The sequence below is a fragment of the Nuphar pumila genome, chromosome 1, assembly GCF_984573655.1.
Source record: "Nuphar pumila chromosome 1, dmNupPumi1.hap1.1, whole genome shotgun sequence".
Taxonomy (NCBI): domain Eukaryota; kingdom Viridiplantae; phylum Streptophyta; class Magnoliopsida; order Nymphaeales; family Nymphaeaceae; genus Nuphar; species Nuphar pumila.
The window spans coordinates 29574941-29593423 of record NC_143249.1 but is presented as its reverse complement, the minus strand read 5'-3'; the positions used below and the strand labels follow the sequence as shown (position 1 = coordinate 29593423).

Sequence of the window (18483 nt, the reverse complement as noted above, 5' to 3'; positions counted from 1 at the left end):
GTGTAAGATTTGGGGTGGGAATTGCTTAATCTCAGCTTGCTAATTAAAAAGAAAAAGAAAAAGAAAGAAAGAATGGGTGGGAATCAGGTCATTGGTACCCCTGACAGTTTTACCTTGAACGTCATTTCTTTTGGAAAGAAGTTTACCTTGAATGTCATTCATCTTGGTGATGAACGGCATGAAAGGGCCATGGTCTGTTTGTTGTTTGTTTCAGCCGTCCATTCTTTGAACCACAGATGTCGTTCATCACAAGCATCAACGGCTCTAAAATTTTCTGTGAGGTCCATCCGAAAGATACGTTACCTGGCCATGGTAACCCCAATGGTCATCCTGTTGCCCTTCATCCATGCGATGAACGACATCCAAAGCACTATGGTTGGACTCGGCATTTCTTAGATGGGTCTCCCTTTTTTTTTTCTAAGAGCCGTTGATGACCTAGATGAAAGAAATCTAGAGTTTGCAAAATGAACGGCTGAAAACACAGTTCAGCCATGATATTTGGGAAGCATCGTATAGATGAACGGCATCAGGGTGACCTACGCACGCTCCAAAATTTGTCTTACAACTGTACTTTTACACGTAAAACGCCACCTCTGTCGTAATACGGATGGCATTTTTACGTGGGTTCCTACTTTAATTATGCATTACAGAGGGCAACGACCTCTCTCTCTCTCTCTCTCTCATACACAGAGGATGTCCTACTGCTATCATTTGAAGCATAAAACCATGTGCTGGTGGATTTAATCAAATCTTTTACAATGGTCTTACGTAGGAGTGGCGTCACTATCTCGGTCTCTTTTTGTGAGAAAAATATTTAGAATAGGTACATGAAAAATAAAAAATATCCGTAATTGTAGATATTGATGCTCGGCATTCTCCTCAACCTAACGATCAGCTTAGGCCGTCAGCTCAAAAGGAGAGGAGAACCCTAAACCTAAATGAGAGAGAGAGAGCTCTTTGGTTGAACTCATCAAGCAACTATTCATCTTTATTTAAGTGAGAGTAGAGTGGAGGTTACATGCATGGCATTCATAAGTATGAACACTTCAGAGGCCCTTGTTGAATGTGAATCATTTATATTCACGTAACCTCCTTCCCACTTATGTCTTTTATTAAGTGTGTTCTATATCAAATTGGGTTACTCATGATTGGATCCAATCCGAAATGTTTAACATTCGCCTACTTGACCTATTGACACAAAAAAAAATATAATCAAAGTTTTTTACCATTATCTCGATTCAACTTCTATATGGTTTCACATGCTATCCTGTATCACAACAATGAATCATATAAGTCATAAAGACGAATACTTCTATATGAGATGTCATATTTTCATACACTATAATATTATTTATTTTTAGTATTTTAGCATGTTAAGATTATCTTTATGAATAGGTTGGTCTCTAATCCATTCTATTGGTCATTTAATATTGTTATTTTGTTATTCTCTCTACCCAAATGAGAAATACTTTATACAGAATCAGCAATAAACAAAATCATAGAAAATTAATCTAGTTTTATAAATGTGATCACATATAACCATAATGTATTGTCATACATCAGAAAGAATCAAACAAACCCATCTTCATTATATGTTGGAAATATAATCTTGATACTAACTCTTTAGTAAGGGATCCATATTCATTTTTTTCATACCGATTGTATCAATATACACTAAATAATTCTCAGTCATTTCTTTAATAATAAAGTATTTTAATTTCATATGTCAACACAAGTAAGAACTATTGTTGTTATTCGAGAAAGACACGACAACTTCATTATCATAAAAAATCTTTAGTGGTCTCTCAATAGAATTCATAATCCCAAGACTTGTAATGAAGTTTCTTATCCAAATGACCTGAGATGAAGTCTTGTATAGAGCAATCAATTCTGCCTTCATGGTATAAGCTGTAATTATAAACTATTTTTTGCTTCTCCATGATACAACACCATCTGTCAATAGGAAGATGTATCCAGTAGTAGACTTTCTATTGTCGAGACATCATCCTCAGTCTGCATCACAGTATCCAATGACCTCCAGGTAGTCAACTTTTTTGTAGGTCAACATATAGTCATTTGTTCTTTACAAATAGTGCATGATCTTTTTCACTGCCTTATAGTGCGTAATGTCTGCATTATACTGATATCTACCAAGCATTATCATAGCAATTGCAATATCTAGTTGTATGCAAGTCTGCGTGTATGGAAAACTCTTAATTGTCGATGCATACGGGACAGTTGGCATCTGAGCCTTTTCATTATCATCTTCAGAACAGTCCCTTAAGCTCAATTTATCCCTGTTCACTATGGATGTCGATCTAGAAAAATAATTCTTCATCTTATATCTTTTAAGAATCTTAATGATATAGGATTTTTGAGAGAGTCCAAGGACACCCTTAGTTCTTTAATAACAGATCGTAATTTCAAAGACATATGCGACCTCACTCATGTCCTTCATGTCAAAATGAGAGAAAAAAAATCTTGTCTTATGTAGCATTCTCAAATCATTAGTTGCAAGAAGAATATCATCAACATATAAAACCAGAATTATAAACTTACTCCTATAGCCTTAAGGTATATGCACTGATCAACAATGTTTTTAGTGAATCCAAAGTTCAAAATTGCCTGATTGAACTTTTATACCACTAGCGGGAGACTTGTTTAGGTCAATAGATTGATTTTTTTGGTTTGCAAACTAAATTATTCGAGTCATTTACATTGAAACTAGGAGGTTGTTGCATATATATATATATATATATATATATATATATATATATATATATATATATATATATATATATATATATATATATATCTTCTTCTAGATCCACATTCAGGAAAATTATTTTCACATCTATTTGATGTAGTTCAAAATCAAAATGGGTTGCGAAGCCCATGATTATTCTCAACGATTCCTCAGTTATGAAAGAAAAAAAAATCTCATTATAATCAATGCCCTCTATCTGTGTGAATCTCTTTGCAATGAGCCTAGCCTTGTACCTCTCCACTCACCCTTTGGAGTTTGTCTTGGTCTTAAAGACTCACTTACAACTAAAAGGTCTTACTCCATCAGGTCCAGGTACACGATCCCACATTTAGTTCTTTGTCATAAAGTCAAGCTCTTCTTTAATAACATTGATCCAATGTGTTGATCTTTCACTTTTAATGGCTTCTGTAAAGGTTAAGGGATCATCATCAATGTCTATAAAATCATTAAGCTCTTGTAAATATACCACATAGTCTGGATGGATTACAATTTTTTTGTCTCTGTTGACATTCATACAAGTGCTACAGGTAGTTCAAAATGAACCTTTGCATCATGTTATTGTTGTTGTATATCATCATCAACAACTTGTTCTACTTGGGGTTGATGTTCATTGACTAGATTTTTCCTAGCATCATCCAAAAGGATATTGATCAGAAAATTAGGCATTTTTTTTGCAGGTCTGAAAATTGAATCCTGCAATTTCTCAAATTCAAAACTTTGAGATGCATCTATCCCAATAGAACTATTTTCAAAAAATCTTACTTTATCTATTTTCACTATCTGTGGTATATGAGATAGACAATAAAACCTAATTGAAGCCCTTTGATCTTTTTAGATAACTAATAAAAAATTTACTAGTTGTCATAGGATCAAAGACTTTTATATGTGGGTTATACAACTTAGCTTCAGCTGGACATCCCTTTATACACATATATGATAAGAAATGTTTCCAATCTGTCCTCATAGGGAGTCTTTTGGACAACCTTCGTAGAAACCTTATTCAATATGTGCATTGTTATCTTAAGAGCTTCACCCTACAAGGTCAAGGAAAGGTTTGAGTGATTCAACATTGCTCAGACTAACTATTTTCTTAAGCGTACAATTTTTTCTTTCAACTATACCATTCTGGTAAGCACTACCAGACAAGGTTTATTGAAGTATAATTCCTTCCTCTTTTAGAAATCATTCTAATGACCCTTCATTTTGTCTCATATCAATGGAATGACCATAATATTCACTACTTCTATCTGACCTCACTACTTTAATAACTTTATCAGTATATTTCTCAACTTCTTTCTTGAAGTCCTTTAAAACTTGATACACTTCATATTTTTCAAATAATAAGTAGAAATATATGTACCGTGAGTAATCGTCTATAAAAGTGACAAAATAGTTTTTACCCGTGTAACACAGAGAAAAAAGCCTGTAAACATCTGTATGCATAATATCTAATTTTCTATTATTGCGTTTGTCATCTTTCTTTTATGTGTTGGACTGTTTAGCCTTTATGCAGTCAACACATAGTTCAGTATCTGTGAAATCAAGGGATCCAATAATCTCTTCTTTCATAAGTCTTTAGACTCTCTCTTTCGAGATATATCATAACCTTCGATGCCAAAGAAAATAGGATTAAATAATCCTTTAGGCCACGTTTATTGCCAACCATTGTATTATCAATGGAGTGAGATTCCCAGATTTGAAATTTGGTTTTCAAACTATACAAACTATTATACACATATGAAGAACCTAAATAAATAGAATTTTTAACAATAATAAGCTTGGAGTATTCAAACTTAAATGCAAACCCAAACTTATCAAGTTTTGAAATGAAAATGAGGTTCCGACTATAAGATAAAACATAAAAAGTATCAACCAAATCCAAAATAAATCCAGACTCCAACATGACTTTGTAGGTCCCAACGTTCTTGACATGCAAATGCATATTATTTTCTAAGAAGATGCTTCTTTCATGCTCCATTGGTTCCTTTTGTTAAAAAATGCCAACAAAAAGTTGACAATGTGCACTGTGGTACTAGAATCAACCCAGAAACTATATAATAGAACATGGATTAAATTACACTCATTAGAAATGAATGACACGTTGCCCCTATTCTCGAGTCATTTCTTATGCATAAGGTAGTTCACCTTCTTATGTCCCTTCTTCTTGCAAAAAAAATACTTTATATAAGAACTTCCTACCTGAGATTTGGCTTTCACCTCAGAGTTGAAACTTTTTCCAGAGGTTTTCTTCTTGTTCTTCTTAAAGGAATTGTTCTTGACCCCCCAGCCTATATTTTTTCTGATGAGAAGTCATATGTGCGCTCGACACCCTCTCACCCTTCAGTATTTCTTCTTCTTCAATACATTTGGTCAAGAGGTCATTAAAGGACCAATCATCACTATGTGTGTTGTAAGAGATCTTGAAAGGTCTGCATTCAATAGGCAACGAGGTCAAAATTAGATGAACTAGAAAAAGTCTAAAATGACAAACTTCATGTCATTTAACTAAGATGTCTCATTTCGAAGATGTGTTGTCGGATGTGACTATCACCAGAATATTTAATAGACACCAACTTAAACATCAGGATACTGGCCCTAGCCTTATTAGAACTGGCTAACAGAGCCTCAATAGCTCCAAGGAATTCCTTTATTGTCCTGCAGTAAGGGATGACACTTTGAATGTTCTTAGTCACTCTTGATTGCAAAGGCAACATCTTAAGTCTATTCGAGTGCTCTCACATATCAGAGGTAGCTTTCTGTTCGACTGTACTTTCCTCTGTAAGAGTGAGATGTTCATTAATTCTAAGAGTCAAATCTAGGTCCATGTAACCCAGAGTGAATAATACTATTTCTTTCCAATCTAAAAATTTGGATTCGTCTAAGATGATGATATTACTAGAATCTTCAATGATCAAAGAACCTGGTATTGCAAGAACAAAAGGAAAATACCTTGCAAATGCACAAATAAGACTTATGTTGAAAATGTAAAATTAAGACCCTTTATTATTCACCTTTTTTGAGATAAGTATAATAAGGTCATTATCGTTCAACTTTAGTGAAAACGACAATACTCAGAGTTGCTTCGTCTCCTCAATTCTCAAGGAATTGACTTCAATTGGTAAAACTACCAGATCATGTAACTAGAGAAAATTAACATTATACTTTTGCGTATGAACTTGCTTCATGAGCTAGTATACACACCTATTATTACACCCCCTGTAAATTTGAAACACAATGATCCACATTTGGGTAGAATCATTGTATCATAAAGTCACAAACAATCATAATACTGAATCTTAAAACAGTCCAAAGAATCCTTAATCAACATAACTCAGATCACTTAGGTGATTGCATGAGTCAGTTAATCAAGATCTTTTACCGCAAACATATTCATATTATAGAGCATGCCAATACACACATGATAATGCATGTATATTCATGACAAACTATGTGTTATATCATCAAAAACATAAATTCACACTTCAACTCATACACATAAATAAAATTTTGATGAAACACATTATATATGTCATGAATTTAGTCATACTTCATGCTTAAATATCATGAATAACTGAAAATAACATAAAATGCATGCATAAGTCACACAAAAGTCATGTATCCATAATAATAAATACACATATCCATAATAATAAATACACATAAATCATTAAAAAATGATAAAAACATGCTTTTTTCAGGTAATATTTGGGGCCTTCTTACTGGAATCAGCCAAAAAATACTCCAAACCAGTCTAAAATGACCCCAAACCGCTCAACCAAGGCCCAAAACCGGTCTCAAAAATATCAAACCGGTCTAAAACAAATACTAACACCTATAAACCCCTAAAATAGAATGAGAAAACCTCTGTTTCTTCACTGATTTATGAAAACAGGGTCTCTACATGCAGGAACCAGTGAAAAACCTATAAAAACTGGTCAAAAAGGGCTTCAAACCGGTCCTAAAATACCTTGTATCGATCACAGAACCTGTTTAGTTCTTTAAAATAGGTAAATAGTATTCGAACACAATTTCAGACCTGATCTAATTCGGTTTGGGTCTAGATCCATTCAAAAAATAGATCTCAGGTTGGATCCCACATTCCAAACCCGATCTGGATCCAAACTGAATCCTAGATTGGATCTCAATATCCAAACCAGATCCTGAGTTGGATCTCAAGATCCAAACCTGATTTGGATCTATATCCGATCAAAATCAGATCCTAGGTTGGATCCTACAATCCAAACCTGATCCAGATCCAGACCTGATCCAGAATAGATTACAGGTCGGATCTATATCCTGTACCCAGTCTGGATCCAAACCCGGTTTAAACCAGATATCGGGTCAGATTCAGATCCTGGATCGCAAGGGATCGGGTCAGACCCAGACCTGGAACTCCAAATGGGTCCGAGTCTAGATCAGGTCCAGACCCGACCCACCCGGTCCTCAACGGATCCAGGTCTGGATCGAATCCTCCCCAGGACGGGTGCAGACCCGATCCACTCAGAACCGATGATCTGGGTATGGTTCGAGTCCCACCCCTCGAATGGGTGCAAAGCCGATCCACCTGGAACCCTTAGGGTCCGGGTTGGGATCGGGCCAGCCCCTGGGTGGGGTTCCGCTGTAGATTGCTATAGTGGAGCCCAATGACGTTCGATTCTCTGAGAAACTGAACATCTTCGGTTTCTCAACACCCCCCTCCCCCGCAGCCACATACGACCACCACCAATAGCGGTCGGCGTAAAATATTGTCGGCATCGTCGCTCTCTGGCGACGGACTCCCCCGACCGCCGATGACAGGTGATGAAAGAAGTTTTTTTTTTTTGCAAAGGTTTTACACCTTCTTCCCAGTAACCTCCGGCGGCCAGCCATTGCAGCCGCCGTCGATGACAGTCGGTCGACGATGACCAGCCGTTGTTCGCCAACGGTTACAGCGACAGAGGGCTGCCAGTTAGGGAACAAACAAATTTTTTTTTTCTTTTGTGAACTGACCCCCACTGAGCAACATTTGGCCTCTGCCGTCGACCATCGCCAACGACAGTCTGCCCTAGGTAGCCACTGGCATCGATCAACCCTCGAAGCCAGGGTCATCTGCAGCGCCGACCGACCCCAATATATAATTACAGATGGGGTTCCACTACCCCACCACCTGATACTCTAGCGAAGACAACCCTAATCGTCGGCGGCAACCATCGTCGCCTCTGCTACTCCTTTCCCGTCCCCGTCCGACATGCCAAAGTCTGAATGGGAGTTTGATGAGGGAAAAAGAAAACCAAAAAAGAATTTTTTGGTGGGTGCCCGAGAGAGCACGCCAACGCTCCCACACACGCAGCGGTTGCAAGGATAGTGGGCCCAAAACCCATTTTAGGCAAAAAAATATATGGAGAATGAAAACATACGGAACCTTGCGTAGATGTGGGTGCTCGACGTTCTCCTCAACCTGTCAATGCCTACGATGAGCCCAAGTCGTCAGGTCCAAATGTAAGCAAGACTCTGAACCCAAATGGGAGAGAAAGCTCCTTAGTTGCACTCATCAAGCAACCATGTCTCTCTACTTATAGTGGGAGGAGAGTGAGGATTACATGTGTGTGAACCTTTCACATGCCCTTATTGAATGTAAATCATTCAATATTCATGTTAGCCCCTCCTCACTTATGTCTTTCATTAAGCGTGCCCTGTGCCCCAAATGTCCAACATTTACAATAATAGTAGGAAGTGGTTAAAGACCACTCAATGCTAATTATAAGATAAAAAGTAATGCTAAAATTGTGGTATATCAAAATTTTGGAAGCCAAGTCTAACAAGGAGTTCCTTCTTCACACTATTAACCATAAAAGTGGGTTGAAGAATGAGTCCAAAATGCCTACGATTATTCCTTTGAAGCCAAACCATCATCTAAAGAATCAAGATAAAGCAGCGCCGTACATAGATAAATTTAGAGCCATGAGTTTTCAGATGTGGTGTAATGAGTACACTTTAAGGTTCGATAAGGAATCTCAGATTGATGCAACTGAGCACAAAAGCCCAAAACACAACTTGACTAACGTGTAAGCCTCAAAACCTGAGCGTTTTTCTCTTTTAAAACTAAAGAAATGTGTGGTGGATTCGTTACGGCCTAGAGTATGGACTCTTGAGGCCCGCCACCCCCCGTCTTTTCTAAAAGGAGACAAGACTTCTCAACCAAAACAAAACAAGAGAGAAAAGGATAAAAAACAAGGGAGGAAAAGGAGGGGGGAAAGATTATATTATTTTTCAAATATAAAGAGAGACAAATCTACGTCGAGAGGTCCAACTTGTTGAGGAAAATCTTGTTCTGCTTTTCCCGTACCTGACTTTTGTAACTCAAAGAAGAGGGAAAAAAGAAAAGCAAAATAAAAAATAAAGAGTATTGCTTTTCTTCTTTTGGGTTTACCACGATGACCCTAAGATAAAGAGCACCATATGTGACAAATATGAGCCTTTAGCTAGTATTTGTTCCAGGTGCTGCCTAGTCCTGTCATATGGGTAAAGGTGAAATCAATATAATTATTTAGTTTTTTTGAATCTTGAAGAATGCCAAGCTCTAAAGCAGTTATTTTCACGGTTATATTCAATCCCCACCGCACATCTAACTTAGGACCGTGAAATATTTTCCTCACTCTAAAAAAAACAAAACAAAACTTGGGACTGTCACCGTGAGAAATGTGAGAATGGGACCCACTCACACCTCCATGAAGTGAGATATGCGGTGGTGATGGAATATATAGTCATATACAATATGAGGGTTACTTCCCTGGTCTCTCTCTCTCTCTCTCGTGCATGTGTGAGTGCGTTCATTATCGTTGGCGTGTTTGTGTTGACAATGATTTATTAATGAAATAGCTTAAAAAAAAACTTGGAATGTATATTGTTAGCCAAAGACGAAATATTATCATGCTCAATGTAATCGGTTGATTACTTTGAGAGTCAACTAAATGCAAGAATTTTAAAGGCCGACGATGCACTTAAAGCAACTATAAAGTCTCGGCAAGGAGTCTTTATGAACACTGAGAGAGAGAGAGAGAGAGAGAGAGAGAGAGAGAGAGAGAGAGAGAGAGTAGAATGCCACGTAGAAACACTAACATGATGGTGGAACAAGGGTTCTTTCCAAAAATAAAGAAAAAGATATTGGACAAGTGATAGCAAAACTAGTAAAACTCTTGTTATACAATAATTCCCTAATAATCATGTTTGTGATGTAGGCGAATTTTATACTGCACCATTACACTAATTGAATCATCATCAAAGTGTATGCTTTGCACTGATGAAAATTCTCCTACTTCACATCTTTTATTTTCAGCTTGTGCTCTGAAGAAAGCTACTAGACTTATAACCCTTGAGCCTAAAAGTGTACTATACTCTTACGCTTGGCTTCTACATATAAAACCATACAAGCTCTGATCCATAGTCCATTTCCAAAATTTATGGTCCATTTTCAACAGAAATGCATTATAAATACCATCATGCATAAGCGGTCTGAAATGCTATAATCTATGTACTAGGAATATCTACCACCAAGCTGCATGGATCGCCTAAATAATGAACCACTAGAGTTATGATGATCTTCACAATGGCCATCAATTCATGAAAGGTAAGGTGGATGGTGTGGTACCAATTATGGATTTATATGCTTATAGTACCATATAGAACTGCCTACTATGCATGTTAACCATATATATATATATATATATATATATATATATATATATATATATATATATATATATATATATATATATATATGTTTGACCCCAAGGGGTCGCCCACATGGTCTTAGGCTGGTGAATAGGGAAGTCTCCCCTTACCCTAAAATGAGTTCCTGTGTGGATGCTCCCTTCCGCAAGGCAAAGCAGAAGACTTGTGGGCGCCAAAAAGTTTTACGCCACCAGGACGGCGGCCGTATGGCAAACCAAGACCACCGCGCCTAGGCCTCTGATCCAAGTTAAGGTTTCTCCATGTATTAAAACACACACACACACACACACACACACACACACACACACACACACACACACACACACACAAACATATATAGTGTCCATATAGAATTGCCAACTATATATGCTATCATCTTAATGTGACTCCCTTGTTATCACCTCTTCCCCTTCTGATCCTGTAATGCATTCCTTCTCTTCTTCAAAAGGACTATGACATGGGTGTGGGGAGTGGCCCTTCCCAAAGGTTCTCATATGATCCTTGAGTGATCTCTTGTGCTTGAAATCGGAACCACAGGTGCAGTGCCAGAGCTTCCCACAGTTCTTCTCATGGGTCCTCCAGTCACCCTTAACAGCAAAGGGCTTGGTGCACTTCCTGCACTTGTATGGCTTGTGCCAATGCTTCCTCTTGTAGTGAGTCTGAAGGGTTCTGAAGTCCTTCAGTGGCCTGCCCCGGGGGTGGTCTATGTTGTTTTTGCATCCTTGTGCGCAGCAGTAGCAAGGGAGCCTGAGCATGGCTGTGGGCTGAGTCCCCCTGAGTGACTCTGGGCCTCTTCTGTATATTGATCCATGACCCCACATATGCATCTGTAAACCAATTTGAAAAAGTTGTTAAGATCCTGATTGTCAAGTTAGATTAATATTCATCAATTATACCAAACGGAAATGAGATAATTGAAATCCTTGGTTGGTTTTCCAAAGCAAAGCTTTAATCATTTCAAAGTTCTCTGCCTGTTGTCCAGGCAGAGTTCTACCAGTAATTTTCTAATAAAAAGAAAAACATAAGATTCTTTTTGTCTGATATTAATATATTGTTTAAATTCATGTGCAAATAAAAAAAAAACTTCTATATCCAATTCTCAATATATACAAAGACAAAGCTATATTCATGCATGTTCAAATAAAGGTATTTCATTTCTTTCACGTGTACCCTCTTGAGTGCGCACAAGTGTGTTTGTATATCTTTCACGTGTACCCTCTTGAGTGCGCGCAAGTGTGTTTGTATAACTATTTTTGTTTTTAAAGAAAAATATAATTATGGATCAACTCTCAAGATGTAATAATTACATCAAAGATTCTAAGTGATGAGATATCACTCAGGATGAGATGGCGATTACATTAGATGCTCACTCATCCCATTGGTAAAAGGCCAACAGGATGGAGATTACACTTAGACTAAAGACATCTTAAAGTCCTTCCCCTTGAACACAACAAGCATATTACTTGAAGTTCACATTTAGCATCTCAATTTTAGCGCACCTTTTTAGCACTCTCCAGCACTAACTTGATAGGTGGCATGGGACAGGCCCTTGTACAATAAGTTTGGGAACCGCAAAGCGTATGTGCAAATATACAATCAGTTCCCTAAATCAATAACCTGAAAATCATGTTTGAAGGTAATTGAGCAAGATTCCGCAAAGGATCCTTGCTACAAACCTTAGCCACTATCTGAACCTCTTGCTTCTTAAGTTGACAAAAGTCAAGAGAAAAAGCAGTGTAAAAAAAAAAGGTTGCCAAAAAAGGTTTCTTCAATGGTATCCACTCTGGTGTGATGCACAAGTGTAGAGGGGAGAGAAGTTGGGCTATCAATGTCTTGGGCAGAGAGGCTAACATCAACTTCTTTTTTTGAAACCTGACAACCATCAATTTGAATAGCAGAAATCGTCTATTGTGAGTGAACAAGAGCATATTCTTCTTTCGGATTCTCCTCAAGAGTCTTAAAAGAATTCTGATTTTCAAATGAAACTTTCGAGACAACAGTATAAATGTTTTTTTTTTAAGAAAATATTTCATAGCTTTATTTTAAATCGGAGGAATTACATCACAAAGTGACAAAATGTCACTAGACAAGAGTCAAACGAACCGTAAGTCCTGTAAAAAAGGTACATTCAAATCCTCCCATTTAAATTTACATCAAATGAGAAGTTCACGAAGAGCTGCCTTAGCAATGAAGATATGGTGATGGCTACCATCCATGTGAACTCGGTGGGTTTGTATAACTGTTAGATTCTGATCAATATTTTTCTTTCTTTTTTTTGGTTAAAAGGGGAATAGATAGAAAAATTAAAGTTCAGACATTTAATACCGTTGTGTACCCAAGGGAAATGAGATATATCGTCTTTCATGCGTGGCTTTCCAAACCTTTAACCATTTAAAGTTCTGTGCCCGTGTTCTCCAGGCAGAGTTTTCTAAAAATGATGTTTCCAATGGAAAGAACAAAGATATGACTCCTTTTGTTTCATATTAGTATATTGTCTAAAATCAAGTGCTAATAAAAAAAAACTTCAGCTAATTCACAATACAATCACACATAAATTCATGCACAGTTAAAGATATTTCATTTCCTTCTCATGTGCCCCCTTGTGCATGTGCATGTATGTGTAACTGTGGATAAGGGTTGGTGAGGAGTTTGATACTATTGGTTTAGTGGTTGTTAACTTACAGTTTGGTGATTAAATTCGTATCTTTAGAGATTCAAACAAAATCCTGATATCTTGAACCTAACTCCGCAAGGTTGGCCTGAATCATAGGGGTTTATTTAGCTTTTTTTTAATATACGACGCCAGCAATCCAGATTTTTTTTCCTTTGGATGTTTTGTATGAGATCCATGATGGTTCAATTATATGCTAGGATCTCATATCTGTTGATATGATATTAATAAAATGGCAGACTACGGTGACGGAGAGTGGAGGCAGTTTTAAACTCCCAAGTACGAACGCCAATAGTGAGCCTACGGTTTATAGGGTTTCCCTTAAAAATATTCTTTGAATTTTATGTATTAACTAATTATGGCCACTAGGCGGGTCAGCCCCATGCATTGATGAGGGCAAGGAATAAACCCTTGCTCTGCCTAAGCTTGGTGACTACCAGGGTTTACACCGTCAGGACAGTGAACGGCAGGCTTAGCCATTAGGTTTCTGATTCCGAAAGTGGTTTGTTTGTTCTTCATGGGAAAAATTATGGCATTTATTTAGGTTTTAGTCTCTCTCTCTCTCTCTCTAACAACATATTAATGACTTTTACCAATCTTCTGAAAGCTAGATCCGAAGATGTATTTGGTTATCTATTAATTTCGTAAAGTTTTAACACAATTAAAAAATTAGTAAATTTATAATATGAATAATTGAATCACCTTCAGATCAACCTAAACACAATTTGAAAATAGTTTGGAGAGAGAGAGAGAGAGAGAGAGAGAGAGAGAGAGAGAGAGAGAGAGAGAGAGAGAGAGAGAGAGAGATTCCTATCCTAACCTGCATGTTGTTGTATCTGTTGAAGGTCTTGTTACAAACCGAGCAGGTGAACTGTGTAGGCCCCATCAGTATTTGTGAAGGCGTTGGGATCCAGTACTTGCCCTCATGATGATGAAACCCTCCTTCCTTGCTACTCTCGCACCTTTTCCCCTTGCAATCTCCTCCCGAGTTGGACAGCAGGCCGATGCGCAGGGAGAGCGTCGTCTCCTCATCATCTTCCTCACTTTTCACACTTGGCAATCCCATCTTCTTTAGTGGCTTGCTTTCTTCGAACTGTCTGAGCAAGAGAAGGTTGTCGGCTTCGCCTTGATGGGTCTTTTCTTCCACTTGGTGTGGGTGTAGGAGAGGTAGGGTTAAGAAACCCATGGCAGTTAGTTTGGTTGTTGAGTGAACAGATCGATCAAGAGAGTGAGGAGATCCGATCTGGTTGATTGTTTGCGACTCTGAACCTGCTGGCTTCAGCCACTCAATAAAAGTGGGATCTGGATGCTCTCTAAACCCCATGACACTGTGTGTGTGTGTGTGTGTGTGAGAGAGAGAGAGAGAGAGAGAGAGAGAGAGAGAGGCCTTATGTTGGTTTCACATCCTCGTTTGGCTGAAGGGCCTAATTCTTTCAAATACTTCCCTTTGTTTGAGAGAGAGAGAGAGGGGCCTTATGTTTGGTTTCACATCCTCGTTTGGCTGAAGGGCCTAATTCTTTCAACCACTGCCCTTTGTTTGAGAGAGAGAGAGAGAGTTTTCAATTTCTTTTTCTGCTTCTGATATTCTCGTTTGGCTGGAGGGTCTAAATGTATCTTCTACTTCCCTTTAAGAGAGAGAGAGAGAGAGAGAGAGAGAGAGAGAGAGAGAGAGAGAGAGAGAGAGAGAGAGAGAGAGAGAGAGATCACTGTAGTATTTTTTTGAAAGAGAGAGCAGTGCGGTTACTTGTCACTTTTCCTACCGTGAGAGAGAGAGAGAGAGGTTGGTGGGATCCCACGTTGAACAAAGAAACGCGCTTTCACACGGGATGAGGCGAAGGAAGCGGGTTTATGTCCCGACGACGTGGGAGCCGATCGAATCGCCAAAGAAGACGCCTTGATCGCTATCGAACCTCCCCCCCCCCCCCCCCTGCTGACTTTCTTGTCGCCCTCTTGACGATTGATGAAGAGAGAAGGAAAATGACCGAATCAAAAGCCTGCCGATGCACACGAAGTAACGCTCCCTTCTCACGTGCCGTTACTTTTGAGGACAAATACAAAACACAATTTTTTGTGTTTTGAAATCTCCACCGTCCATCACATCAATCACCACCATTCATTGAAAAAATCAGTGGGCATCACCAAAATTGCTGGCATCATCAGTTCAGAACGGATGGTGGTGCTTGAAATGATGGACGGTTGTGATTTCAAAACACACAAAATTTGTGTTTTGTTGTGTTTTGTCAAATGTCCGCGTTACTTTTTTGGGACTTCCTCACCTTTCAAAACTGGTCCCATCCTTTGACATACGATACAAAGTATTCTAAGACAGATCCTAACCGTCCAGCTGGTATGTTGGACTGCCAAGATCAGTGCAGGATAGAACCCATACTATGTCAAATGATGGGATCCATACCTCAGCTTCGTAGTGTGGCAGCCAGTACTGAGAGCAATTAGGATGTGCAACCAAATCCACGCCCCCACATCTCAGTTGATGGAAATGTGCGGCTGCCCAACTCTCACACATCTCAATTGATATGCATGGTTTCCAAGTGAGATGTGCGGTGGGAATTGAATACAACAGATCAGTTATATACAATATGACTGCAACTGATCTCAAAATAGCACACAAGGCAAATTAACAAACTTCACAAGCAAAATATTGACTCCATTTGTGGTTCCAAACTGATGAGTAAAAACTTTTATTTATTTTTTTACTTTTTTACATCTGCCCCTCGTATGTGATCTACATAGAAACTAACCCTTGGATCATATTTTTTTCTGACATTATCAGATTTTTTTGGGTTAAAAAGCCTACAGTGCTCAATTTTTACCTCTCAAAAATCATACTCTTATTTTGAAGAAATACTATCCAAAAGGTGATTCTTACACCATGTTAAACACATCAAATGGGGTCTGATTTTGTCAACATGACTCGCCCCTATGAGTTTCAGCTACGGAGTTCGAAACCCACGAAAGTAGCCAATATTTTTCCAGGTTAGCATTATCTCAAAAATTGAAGAAAACAACAGTAGTTAATCTAGTAATTTCTAACTTAAAATAGCTTAACCGTGTGGTTAAAGGGCTTGTAGTAGTTGGATTATTTTCTTAAAGGACCCTTTTTTATGTTCAGTTAAAATTTCTTAATAATTTACATTAAAATGGGATTTTGCAGACCCACTTTTAAAATAGCTGAGCTATGTCACATTGTCACAAGGACACAGAGAAAAGACACAAGATACGCCATTTTGGGTAATTTCTCATTAAGAAAAATATATGAGGACATTACACGAGAGGAAATTGGAGTATCCTTACGGCTAGGCTGAAAGCAGTTAATTAAGTCTTATTATATATAACCAAATTACTGGTTATATATCTATAGTAATGTGCTCGTTCTGCCCGGTTAGACTATTTCAAAAATAATAGTTTTTTATATTTTTTCTCACATCTAACACCATAGATGTGATCTATAGGTTTTGTTTAGTAGGAACTGGCTTTTGGATCACCCAAATATTTCCTGTATAGAGGGTTTTCTGGTGAACCAAAATCAATGGTTATGAAGGCATCATTTTTTTCCGGCTCATAAAAATATATTTTTTTATGGAAAAAACATGATCCAAGAGTTGATTCCCACTAAATCGAGCATGCTATATATATATATATATATATATATATATATATATATATATATATATATATAGTAGGACTAGGTGTCTGACACTTTTTTGTGCCTGCTGCGTGCCTACCGAGCTTTGAAAAGATTGTTTTTATTTTTTTTAAATTCTGACTATCCAGATGTGATGTGAGAATCTACTTTTGGATCGTGATAGTCTGATTCCAACACCAAGTTAGGTTTTTATAAGATTAAAAAATCAACGGGCTACAATTTTAAAAAATAATCAATGCTTAAAATATCATTTTTTCTCAAAAAAACATGATCCAAGTGTGATTTCAGATTTTTAAAAAACAACCTGAAAACCCTTATAAACGCTCAGTAGGCTCACGGTAGGCACAAAAAAGGTTAGGTACCTATCCTTTTTCGTGTAATATATATATATATATATATATATATATATATATATATATATATATATATATATATATATATATATATATATCTGGCTCTCACATATCCCAAGTGATACATGGCGGGGATTGAATACAATTGACGATTGACTATATACATTTTGACCATAACTGCCCTGAGCATAGCTATGTCACTCTACTTGTCTAATAAATTAATAATAGTTTGCAGGCAGAATCCTGATAAATATAATTTAGTTTAGTGTTGTTTGGATGATGGGCAATCGTATCAATTTATTCTATGGTTGAAACAATCACTTATTACATAGTATGCAGACACGCACATAGCATTAATTAACATAATCTTGGTTGCTGGCATTGTCATCTTGGACCTCTCCTCTAATGTCACCACAGCACCACCCTACTCACTCATCATTATCTTCATTAGCATCATCTTGCACTACATGGAACACTGTTAATAGCGGTGACTCATTGATGGCGACACAAAACGTCGCCTCTATTGCTGGAATTCAATTGCTGCAATAACAGTGATTTTATATATCACCGTTATAGATATATCTATAAGGGTGACTTTATATATCACCGTTAGAGTGTCTCCAATGGTGATTAATAAATATCACCATTATAAATTGTCTTTAACAGTGACATATGTGGCCATTAATTCTTGCCGCTAAAACACTTTTGACGGCAATATTTAACGGCCATTATATGTCACTTGTTATTTATCAATATTGATGATATTACGATATCATCGTCGTTATAGAGTTTTACTCTATAACGGCAACCGTGTATGTCACCGTTATAGATGTGTCATTAACGATGATATATAAGGCCATTACATATATATACAAGGATTAGGGTCACATAAATGTCATCATTATAGATTACTCAATAATGACAACTTAAATGTTGTTGTTATTGAGTTTATAATTAGGGCTCGACAAGCCCTTCTCTCTCTCTCTCTCTCTCTCTCTCTCTCTCTCTCTCTCTCTCTGGCCTCCCTCCTCCCTGCTTGGGTGACATTGTCAGACTCCGCATTCCCTCCTTCCTGTTCAAGTGATGCTGCTAGACCCTGCATTCCCTCCTCCCTGCTCGAGTGATGCTGTCGGACCCCGACCCTCCTCCCTGCTTGGCTGATGCCGTCGGACCCTGACCCCCTCACTCTTTACGCTACCTCCTCTTCTTTCTTCCTCTTTTATTTTTTTTCTCTCTCTCATTCACTTTTCTTTTTCTTCCTCCTCCTCGTGTTCTTCTTTCTGCTGCAACCCAACCCTCGCTGCAACAACCTAAACCA

At 37.7% G+C, this 18483-nt stretch overlaps 1 protein-coding gene across 1 annotated transcript; it reads right to left on the bottom strand.

Annotated features, from left to right (window-relative positions):
• Positions 1 to 10814: 10814 nt before the first annotated feature.
• On the bottom strand, positions 10815 to 14435 carry LOC149848540 (zinc finger protein WIP4-like). The gene is made up of 2 exons (XM_090011802.1): positions 13969 to 14435; positions 10815 to 11304 (listed from the first exon to the last, which is right to left on the bottom strand). The coding sequence occupies exons 1-2, from the start codon at positions 14332 to 14334 to the stop codon at positions 10855 to 10857; spliced, it is 816 nt and encodes a 271-aa protein (XP_089867928.1). The 5' UTR covers positions 14335 to 14435; the 3' UTR covers positions 10815 to 10854.
• Between the last annotated feature and the right edge of the window lie 4048 nt (positions 14436 to 18483).